At 46.1% G+C, this 10702-nt stretch overlaps 6 protein-coding genes across 6 annotated transcripts; 3 read left to right on the top strand and 3 right to left on the bottom strand.

Annotated features, from left to right (window-relative positions):
- Window positions 1-541: 541 nt before the first annotated feature.
- On the top strand, window positions 542-1972 carry FOBCDRAFT_234905 (uncharacterized protein; the record flags this gene model as incomplete). The annotated part of the gene is made up of 1 exon (XM_054702566.2): window positions 542-1972. One exon carries the CDS (start codon window positions 542-544, stop codon window positions 1970-1972), a length of 1431 nt encoding a protein of 476 aa, XP_054558541.2.
- Window positions 1973-2634: 662 nt separating this feature from the next.
- On the bottom strand, window positions 2635-3561 carry FOBCDRAFT_122873 (short chain dehydrogenase; the record flags this gene model as incomplete). The annotated part of the gene is made up of 2 exons (XM_054702565.1): window positions 2635-3247; window positions 3344-3561. 2 exons carry the CDS (start codon window positions 3559-3561, stop codon window positions 2635-2637), a joined length of 831 nt encoding a protein of 276 aa, XP_054558540.1.
- A 1023-nt stretch (window positions 3562-4584) lies between these two features.
- FOBCDRAFT_234903 (uncharacterized protein) lies at window positions 4585-5887 on the top strand (the record flags this gene model as incomplete). Its single annotated transcript, XM_059609995.1, has 4 exons — window positions 4585-4874; window positions 4924-5116; window positions 5192-5686; window positions 5726-5887. 4 exons carry the CDS (start codon window positions 4585-4587, stop codon window positions 5885-5887), a joined length of 1140 nt encoding a protein of 379 aa, XP_059463712.1.
- Window positions 5888-5913: 26 nt separating this feature from the next.
- FOBCDRAFT_266344 (chaperonin 10-like protein) lies at window positions 5914-6738 on the bottom strand (the record flags this gene model as incomplete). Its single annotated transcript, XM_059611381.1, has 3 exons — window positions 5914-6248; window positions 6309-6372; window positions 6430-6738. The coding sequence occupies 3 exons, from the start codon at window positions 6736-6738 to the stop codon at window positions 5914-5916; spliced, it is 708 nt and encodes a 235-aa protein (XP_059463711.1).
- Window positions 6739-7147: 409 nt separating this feature from the next.
- FOBCDRAFT_234902 (acetaldehyde dehydrogenase) lies at window positions 7148-8299 on the top strand (the record flags this gene model as incomplete). Its single annotated transcript, XM_059609994.1, has 6 exons — window positions 7148-7228; window positions 7299-7561; window positions 7626-7686; window positions 7723-7887; window positions 7958-8111; window positions 8169-8299. 6 exons carry the CDS (start codon window positions 7148-7150, stop codon window positions 8297-8299), a joined length of 855 nt encoding a protein of 284 aa, XP_059463710.1.
- A 514-nt stretch (window positions 8300-8813) lies between these two features.
- On the bottom strand, window positions 8814-10468 carry FOBCDRAFT_122532 (uncharacterized protein; the record flags this gene model as incomplete). Its single annotated transcript, XM_059607756.1, has 4 exons — window positions 8814-9700; window positions 9749-9892; window positions 9959-10214; window positions 10319-10468. 4 exons carry the CDS (start codon window positions 10466-10468, stop codon window positions 8814-8816), a joined length of 1437 nt encoding a protein of 478 aa, XP_059463709.1.
- Window positions 10469-10702: the final 234 nt, after the last annotated feature.

Raw genomic sequence — 10702 nt, 5'->3', positions numbered from 1 at the left:
TTTCCTAAATGGGCTTAGTCTTTGCAAAGGATTTGGTTGTATTAGTAACCCCACTTTCTTAGCCACCTTATTGTTTCAACATAAGTCCTGCGCACTAACCAATCAGGCGGACCTGCCGCCTATAGCGAACCAGCTGTGACCTCACGGTCCCAGTGGCTGGTCCGTAAGTTTCAGCTTCGTCAGGGGCAGGAGCGCGGGCCTCGTCAGCCATATATAGGTATTTATTGACCCTGTGTGTGTCCCCGTTGTTGGCTTCGAAAAGGCTGCCAATGTCATCAATCCATTCCCATAATGAGAAATAGCTCCATGAATGGTGCACGACTGCAAAGATCAGAGGTTTCGACTGTATCAGCATTATGAGAACGGGAACATCTAAATCCTTACTAAAGAAACCAAAGCTGCGAAGAGCGGCTGGCCCAAAAGTTCGCACTGGTTGTATCACGTGGTACGTTTGTCATCTCCACTTCAAATATCCTTTCCTTGCTAATATGAAACCTACCGCAGCAAGTAAGAGGTTGTGAGATACTTGAACTGGAATTATATGACTGACATATCCTCGCGGAACAGAATCAGACATCTCAAATGCGACGAAGAGAAGCCTATTTGTCGGCGCTGCCGTGAAGATCGAATGAAATGCGATGGTTATGCTCCCTCCGTTAAGGCAAGCAGCCAGCCGTACACCAACACAAAGGCAGAGTCACTATCACTTATTGCTGTCGACCATGAGGTGTCGAATACTGCTCTTGAAAGACACTACTTCTATCATTTCTGTCACTGGACCTGCAAGCAGCTCTCTAATTCGTCAGATACTTCAAACTTTTGGATGCAATACGTCCTTCCTCTATCTCATACCAGCGACCCTGTCAGGCATGCCATCACGGCTGTCGGGGCTGCGCACCGATTTTTCACAGCAGGCTCAGATACACATTCACTGCAGCATATGCAAGTTCTCACAAAACAGTACAACAAAGCTATTTCCCAGATTATACCATGTTTAACGGTTTCCTCGATTCATAACATTCATTGTACCTTAGTGTGCTGTCTTCTCTTTATTGCCTTTGAAAGCATTCTGGGTCGATATTCTGAATGCGTTCGACACCTCCGAGCCGGTAACCATCTCCTGACACTTCCAATACTCGCTGCAGGAGGAAAGAATTGTGCAACTACTGAAAAGCTCAAGGAGATGCTCTCAAGTTTGAGTGTGGAGGCTTCCACATTCATGGACGACAACATCATATCCGACGAACAACGAATTTGGGTTACGGGCAGAGCTAAGGACACCAGTAACCTTTCCTCTGGACAATTTCGAGATCTAGATCAGGCAGCCTCTGAACTACGTGAGTTGGAGGTTCAATTTACCATAAGCACAAGGCTTTATCGTGATGAGGCTTCAAGCAATAACGAGCTCCCGGCTGTTGAATCTGAAGATGGAGAGATTACCGCTAATGACAGGGCCATGGATGCTTTATTTGAAGATCTGCAAAGAAGATTTAAGAAATGGATTGCTCGCTTTGATTTAACAAAAAGAGCCCTGGAGTATGAACAACATCCTCATACGAGGTCTCAACAGTTCTTAAATCTTACTTTGGCCCAAAAGTTCTGGAGCATGAATCTCTATTTTGTACCTGAGCCATGCCTGGACTCGACAGCGGACTTTCTCGACGCTGCTAAGAATCTAGTGAAATCGCTTGCTAAGCCCAGCTATTTCACTTTTTCTCTGGATGGTGACCTAATTTCCGGCCTCTCCTTTGTCGTAAGGGTCTGTTCAGATGCAGATAAGCGAGATCGTGCGCTCACCCTGCTTCAGTCTCTAAACCGACGAGAAGGCTTTTGGGATAGCAGAGAGATTGCGAAAATGCATCAAGTAACGCTCTCGTTCGATGATTTTGAGTCATGGTATGAGATGGAAGTACTAGGTGGTGTTCCTGGTTACTTAGCAAAGCTAGCAGAAGTGTTAAAAAGGACTAAGTAATATATATTATTTTCCCCTTATTTTACCCCTTATGACCTTAACCTCACTATTCCTTATACCTTCCCATTTTCCCTGCCTTACTTATCCCTATAATAGGCCTACTTAAAGGCTAAATTCTCTAAGTATTTGATATCTTATCTGTAGTAGCTAAAGTATAATTTATAAGTTCTTATCTTCTATATTTATATAATATCCTAATACCTTATATTTATTATTAACTTAATTATTATAACATCAACTTAATAAGACTTTACCTTTTGGAGGGTAATAAATATCTAAATTATATTAGGATTTAAATAAACTTATTTATATTCTTTAAGGCTAACTTATAAACTTTAAAAAAAAAAAATATTATATAATTTAAATTATAAGTTTAAAGCTATTATTATAATTATTAAAATAGCTTAGTCCTTAATAATAGAATTTAAATACTAGGACTTAAATAATAATTATATTTCTATTAATAATAAGATCATTTAATAATATAATATATCTCCTTATAATATTTTATATAAAAGAATATATTATATTTTAAATATACCCTTATTTTAATTAGTATTACAGTTCTTACCCTGGGATTAATTAACCCTACTAGCTTTAAATTAGTTTAAAAAATTAACTCTTCTAGAGTTGATTTCAGACTATAGGACTAGCGGTAAGGCCTAATGGTCTACAGACATGTGCTTAGTGTACTCTACAATCTGGGCATATACTTTCTTCCTCTCATCTTCTATATGGCGGAACTCATCCCTATGTCCTGCGAGAATCTCATAGTCCACGCCCTTTTCGAGATCTGACCACAATTCTTCAATATACTGGTCTAAAGGGACACCGAACGGGGCAGCCCCAGATGTGTTGCCTAGCTCGGTCTGTACTGCGGGCGGAATAATGTCAATGATGCGAACAGAGGTCGCTTCCGGATTGGTCTCCTTCGTCTTTTCCGCCTCCAGCGCAAGCTGGGTTCTGATCTGCCAGGCGAGCGAGTGAATAGCAGCCTTGGAAGCGCAGTAGTTGGGGTAAAGGTGCATAGGGACAAGTGCCAGGCCAGAGGAAGTTAGGATGACAGCTGTAGGAGTGCCTTTGGCGGCTAATGAGCGCAGATGAGGGAGGAGTAGTAGGGTGGTGTGTAATGGTGATAGATAGTTGAGCGTGACTTCGTCAGTAAGGCGAGATAGACTGTCAGATGAGGAAGCAGTAGGGGACGTAACATCAAAGATGTGCTGCACGCCAGCATTGAGAAAAACGGCATCCAGGGCAGGATATGTGGTTATCAGTCTATTATATATACATGAATCAGCTTCAAGTTCGTTGCCATGCAAATATTTGGGCATCGCCGTTTTAACTCCAAGACTCCCACCTGAATATACTCACTTCTCAGCCCATGAAGACAATGCTGCTAGGTTGCTCACGTCGACGGCCTCAGCGGCAACCTTGCCTTTGCCGTGCTTCTTCACAAGTTCATCCAAGCGATCCTTACGTCGGCCGGCGGCGATAACGAAGACGCCATGGTTGACCAGACGTTCGGTCAGGGCGCGCCCTATGCCGGAAGTGGCGCCTGTGACAAGGGCAGTCTTGTAAAGGAATGGCATGATGAAGAAGACGACGTGGATGAGAAAGTGAATTGTTAGAAGGCTTGTCTACGGTGTAGGCAGAGCTAGGTATGTCGTATATTGCTACGGACTTAATGGACATTCGTAATTGTATACGGCTCAAAGAAAACACTATTGAGTTATCCTTGGCGATATCACGTTCGGTTTGTCTATCAGTTAGTCGGCCTTGTGTCGGTAGGCTTGCCCCATTTGCGGGGGTGGGTTCCTCCGCGACATGGGGCCCAAATGGGAAAGGTTGCGGGGGTTCCCGAGATGCTGCGGGAGTGGTGCAAGCCCGAAGCCCGCACTATGCGGCATGCGTACTAAGATTGTCGTGGCAGACCAATTCCATATTCCAGTTGTAAAATGCCGGACCGAGCGAGCCCCATATACGCGCTTCTAAATGCTAGTTAGCGTTATGCTTTGGGCCGTTGGGTTGAGCGGAATGCTTTGCATCAGCCGTATCCCTGACAGCTATTGCACGCGCACTACAAAGGCTTTCATTTCAGTTGTGTGAGCCCTGTCAACATCTCGGCCAAATAGATCTAGGCAACATAGCATAAAGAACACCTTATTCTTAATACAGTTTCAAGTAGCGTAAACACCGAGCCTGTATCTAGTATACATCTCAATAATGGTATTATCGATTAAATGATCGATAGCAATGAGGAAGAGGCCGCTATAGCGTTCCCAACTGGCGAATAAATCCAAGACTTGGTACGCATGGCTTCCGAACACCAACAACGCTCACTAAGTACCTGCGACTGATCATACTTGCTCTCCCAAGGAGGTGTCAGGATGCCCAGCTGACTCACTCCCGGTGGTCCACCGCCACCTCCATATACGTCTTGCCTTAGGCTTCATACCGATCTGAGAGGGCGATTGTCCATCAGATGTGTTCGATGAGGAATATGAAGTAGCATAGATGTCTCCATTGTGATGTATCTGCGATGCAATATACTCACCGTCATCACAACTCCACATTCCAAACTGTTCCATTAACAAATCCTTATTTCGTTAAAAATGAGTCTTCCATCTCCCACCTGGCGTCCCGGCAAGCGCGTTGTTATCGTGGGCGGTGGCCCCGGCGGTGTCTCGACTGCCCTTGCATTTCTTAGACGGGGCTACGACGTTCGCATCTTCGAAGATGGTGTCCTGCTCTGCATGCCAGTCTTGGCCATTCTACGTTCCTATGGTATGGGCGTTGCTGAACTCGGGTCCTATACCGTGACCTACTTTAAGAACAGCAAGGGCCAAGAGCGAACAAACCTCATATTAAACCCTGAGATTGAAAAGCGTATGGGGATAAAAGGGTGGCACTACGGGGTCTTGCGCGCCTCAGCCTATAAGCGAATGCTTCAGCTGCTTTCCTGACGGCATCCTACAAGTAGGCAAAGAGTTTGAGTCCTATACGGAGCGGGACGATGAGGTCGAAGTCGAATTTGCGAGCAGCACGACAATCACAGCTGATGTCGTTGTTGAGGCTGATGGAGTTCGCTCTGGTGTTTCCAGGCAGCCCTTCGGGGATCCTGGGATTTTCCACGTAGGCATTCGCGTGTGGCTTGCCTGATGCGAGTCTGTGCCTGGCCACATCGGGCCAAACTACGGATTTGTCTCGCATGACTGACAGCGCCAGGCAAGCTTCTTCCCCATGCGTCATGAAGGGAAGCCGGGTTTTGAGTGGTGGATTGTTGAATTGGTCTATGAGTGGAAACCCTTCCTCAGGAAGGTAGAAGAAATTAAGGTTTACATCTCAGACATTCTCAAGGACTGGGCAGATCCTATGCCTTTATTCATCGAGGCGACGGATTTCAAGGACCAGATTTTTCGCTGGGAGATCTACAACAGACCTTCGATGAAAAAATGGTCCAAGGGACGAGTAGTCTGTGTTGGTGATGCTGTCCACCCTGTCTCACTTTATGCTGCCTGCGATATGGGCATGGCGATTGAGGATGGCTATCATCTTGCCTGCTCACTTGATGGGGTTGGCCTTCGTGACGCTCATGCAGTCCGTGCAGGGTTTGAGCTGTACGAAAAAGAACGGGTTAACTACGTTAACCACAACGTGGAATTTGCCCGCTTCCTTGGGAGGATGTTTCATGAGCTCCCGTACCCATTAGCATGGGTTCGGGGGTGCGGGATTGCAAAAGTCTACTTACTTAAGTTTGGCAGGTGCAAGTGCGATGATATTGCCACGAGGCCTAGAATATGCAAATGTGTTGCTAATGTCGCACTAAGGGTTAGCAAAGGTTGGTTCGTAGAGCAGGCTGAAGCCGACACATTATCTTTTGCGGTTGTTTTGACTTACAGATATGATGAAGGATGAGAATTTATGATGAGAGTCGTGTGAACTCATCTTCTGGAGACTTTCAAAACCTCTGAGCAAATATTGCCGTTGGCGAAATCGAAGTATCTGTCTGTGCCGAGGTTGAGACAAGACTCCCTTTTCTCAGGCTCAGGGCCGTCCATAGCGACCACGTTAGCACCCATGGCTTTTGCATACTGGGTGGCGAGATGACCTAGGCTGCCAGCGGCACTACTAATAGCGACCCATTTGCCTACGGAAACTTCTCCTCTGCGACGGGTAGCTACAGTGGCTCCCCCGCCGCATAGTATGGGTGTAGCTGATGCAGGGTCGAAGCCGTCAGCAATGCGAAGGACGTGCCGTGCTGGCGCAACAAGGTATTCTGCCGTTGATGAGGGTCAACTTATAATATCATACAACTACGAGCCTGCTTCTAACGTACCTCTGAATGTCCCATCAGTTAGTAATCCATTAACGACCTGATCTGCGCAAGAGTTCTCATTACCCTTAAGACAGAGTCTACACTTGCCACAGGAGGAATGGCGCTATCCTAGTCCAATAACATCCCCGACTTTGATGTTGCTAACTTCTCCTGCTGCAATTCCTAGTTCGATAAATACACCAACTCCTTTACGACCTCCTATAAGCGGCCGAAGTGGCTGTGAAGGCGCATAGGGTCCGCCGTCGCGGGAATGCAGATCTCCGTAACAGACTCCGCTGTAGTGGATGTGGACCAGTACATCGAGGGGGCCTACATCCTCTGCAGCGATTCTGCTATTAATCAAATAAGGCTCGCTATAGGAGTCTTTGAGAACAGCTGCACGACCTTTGTAGCAGTCATTAGCCGAGCGAGTTGCTTCGTTGTCTGTCATATTGTATTGTGCACGATAATAAGTGATTACTTGTCAAAAGTTAGCCGGTTAATAACACTCCTCGGAGGATCTTTATATAACTAGGTAACAATCCAGAGAATGCAGCACAAGCCTCCACTCTCCCGTACATGAACATATAAGGATCGATATTAGAGGTTTGGATGGTTGGATGCTCTGCAGGTCGCATCGGACAGGCTCATCGGACGCTGCAGTTGCAACTCGAGCAAGATGCAACAAAATAAACTATGGTTCCGATATCGTGGGCGTGTGCCTCTCACTTTAGGATATATGCTAACATGGAGCTCCAAATTCATGGGAGGTCTAGCCTTAACACTGCGGGTATGATTAATTTAACCCTGAAGCACCCTTATGGTGTGGTTGCTATTATCTCCTGGAATGTCTCTTGATCATGTTTGCCATAAAGGTTGCGCCGGCGCTTGTGACTGGAAATGCGATCATCGTCAAGTCCGGTGAGAAGGCCCTGCTTGCGGTATATATATCTCTTTATACTTTCCAGCAACTTTGTCCTAGTAGGATAGCTAATAACAGTATCACGGCAGGTCTTGAAAGTAGCCGAGCTCATTAAAGAGGCCGGTTTCCCCGCCGGCCTTGTTAATGTTATTTCTGGTGATGGAAGAACCAGTGATCTACTTGCCTGGAATATGAGTATTGGGGAAATTTCCTTCACCGGCTCCGTGGCGATCGGAAGGAAGGTTGCCCAGGCAGCTGCGGCATCTAACCTGGAGGATGTGACCCTGGAACTTGGCGGCAAGTCGCCTGCAGTTGTATTCGTTGATGCAGACCTTGATACTGCTGTAACCGCGTATGTGAAACTCCTGCACTATTTCTTATAGCCACCTTTGCAGGCCATCTAACTGTTACCTTAGGACTGGGATCTCCTTTTATGTTAACTCTGACCATCATTGCGAAGCAAATAGCCGAATCTTGGTTGAAGAATCTATCATTGACACCTACCTTTGAAAGATTACCAAATTAATGAGTTCTCGAAAGATAGGTGACCTAACTGACAAAGCTACCTTCCAAGGTCCCCAAGGCGACAAACAACAGCAGATAAATATCTTGGAGTTCATTAATGAAGGTAATCAGGCTGGTGAGCTTGTCTACACTGGACAGGTGCTAGAGGGCAATGTGTGTGATATCTTTTGGCGAAAGTGCCAAACTCTATGTAGGGGGACATGAGTTTCTAATTCTTACATAGGGTGCCTTTGCTCCCCCAACTATCTTCAAGAATGTTGGCAGAGATTCACGAATCTTCCAAGAAGAAGTTTTCGGCCCTGCGGTTATTGTCAATTCTTTCAAGACAGAGGAAGAAGCCATTGAGATCGCCAATGATACGCAGTATGGCCTTCACGGTAAGTCATATGTGAGACCACCCTATATCGTGCATCTTTCCAACTTAGAGGTTATAGCATCTGTATATACGACAAACTTTGCCCGCGCTATGCGTTTTGCCAAGGCATTTGAGGCCGGAATCGCTGGAGTCAACTGTGGAGCTCCTGAACAGGTATACCCCAGCCAATTTCCCACCGTTAATACATGACTCCTGACGAGATACTTAAGGGGCTTGATATGCCTGTTGGAGGCTGGAAGCAGTCTGGCATCGGATCCGAGATGCATATGTACTCGGTGGAGAATTTCCTCCAGACGAAGGTGGTGTACTTCAAGCATGAATTTCAAGGTTTGGGGGACATTGAAAACCATGTAGTGGATTCAAGGCGCCTAGAGGGTAAAGGGACTATACTTAATGCTTGATCTCATTGTTCTCAGTACTTTAACTGTTAGTGAGCTGTCAAGCTTATTAATCACATAATCCCCAAGTAGCAAACGCTCATTAAAGAATACAATGTAATGTTTATGTTGAGCGATTTACCCCGCTAAAGGTAAGAGGCTAGCGCTACAGATAGCCCAGAGTGTTTGAAGCAGAGGCAGTAGAGAATGTCAAAGTGGTACTAAGAGTAGATAATATAGTGAAATATAAAATACAGTATAAGATACTCTATAATACTTAGCAACAATTAATTACTTATATTAGACGTCATCCCTATACCTGCAATCTAAGCATCGATGGTTGGTGGTATACCATCTATTACTTGCTGAAGAACCTTGATCATCGATATGTTTAGCACTTTCCATTCTGTCCTCCGCTCCAGAATTCGTATGGCCTCCTTCAAAACCCTTGTACCGCTTTCGACCCCATCGAGGATCCCAACGCCAGCAATATGTAAGGGAACCCTTGTACCTAGTCTAATCCACTGGTGTAACGAATCCGCCTCCACATCCTGGTCGATGCGGAGAGGCCGACCGATTGACGACGAAGGTCCGACGTTAGATGAGATCTCTTTCGATAGGGTATCTTCCAGCTCCACATACACTCGTATGTAAAGCGAGGCGATAAGCAGCGAGTGAGGGTCAAAAAATGTCGTCGTAGTCTGCGTACGTATTATTCTGAAAAGAATCGCCGAGTGTCGTAGTGCCCCCCGGGCGCCTTGATTGTCTTTCATGATGACCCGTGAGAGTTCTTCCTTGGCAGTTTGAGTTCCTCGTCGGGTCGTCATCCAGCCGAAATACATGTAGAGAAACCTCAATGGCACACGCCTTAAGAGCGATAGCAGATGGTAGGTCTTCAAGTGAGTTAAAGCCAAAGGGATGGTGTTAGCATAAGGGTCCCGTTGGCCTTCGAAGAGTTCAAACTTTTGGTCGAGTTGCCGTCTCATAAGCTGGTCTGATGTTGACGTTCCAGTGGACTGTTGACCTTGCCCAACCGCGGAAGATTGTAAACCACAAAAAAGCCAAGAGTGTCTTTCTTCTAATAGTCTCTTCTCCTCCACATAGACTGAAGTCATTGCAACGAGGCGAGCGGAGCCTTGTAGCCTTTCTATTGTTTCTTGTACGGTGGTGCTTTTGTTGAGTAGATCGAAGAGAGGAAAGTTGCTAGGCGAATCTTTGGGTAGTTAGTTTTGGTTCTGAATCGCGGAGTAGCTTTGCTTACCATGCAGCCGCTGCGTTTCCTGGTCCCACTGGTCCGCTGTAGCTGAGCCCCATCTCGCTTCATCCCCCGGAATTGGGGAACGAATGTCTTGACTTGAAATCACTGGGGAGAGCTCCCAGATAACATACTGCAAGCACTCTATGTCTACAAGCCAGAACGTAAGAACCAGTGATTGATAGGTTATTCGTCCTAGGGCTGAGAGAAACTTACAACAAGTAAAGTACATAAGCCTGTTCCACGACTCATGCTCAACCCACTCCGCCCAGCTCCCTTCTGCAGAGGAGGGAGTCCTGGTTCTATGAAAAAGTGAACCATCGCCGGAATTGAACGGCTGGAACACTGTTACTAATATACTTTTCATGCTTTGTGACTTCAGGCTTGCTCGAGTAGTACCACTAAACACCATTAATAGCTGATGTAGAAGCACGGTTTGCCCAAAAACGAGATCGCCATCAATACAATGTCCCTCGAGGAGCTGCAAATAGGTGAGTGCCTTCAAGTCAGGTTCGTGGTCAAGGGAAGACTGACCTTTACCACCAGGGCTTGGTGCAGTAGGTCTCGCAACGGAACTGCGAATTCGTGCTGGTTTCTGATGGCAGAATGAGAACAGCCAACTGCCACAACTGCCAAAACTAACATCCAGGACTTCGGAGATGGTTGAAATGTTGGAAGATGAAGGACAGGAAATTGTGCATTTACATATTCGAAATAAAGCTGCATGAACGAGTTCAGTACATCAATGTCAGGAAATTCTTGTGTTTCAGAGGAATAAGAGGAGGTGTTATGAAGGCTGCAAAAGAAGAGTCGCATTCTCTGGTAAGTTTCGTCCGACAGCGCAGGCACATGATAGTAATTCTCTGCGGCGATAATATCAACGTCGCTCAGAAGCAGCTTGGGAAAGTATATCGGGCGCTGGGAAGAAGCTCTCCCACATCTTCCTACCATGCCGTATGG

Source organism: Fusarium oxysporum, chromosome I (assembly GCF_013085055.1).
Source record: "Fusarium oxysporum Fo47 chromosome I, complete sequence".
NCBI classification, from domain to species: Eukaryota; Fungi; Ascomycota; class Sordariomycetes; order Hypocreales; family Nectriaceae; genus Fusarium; species Fusarium oxysporum.
Note: the sequence above shows the minus strand (reverse complement) of the source record. Positions and strands in the feature narration are given on the sequence as shown.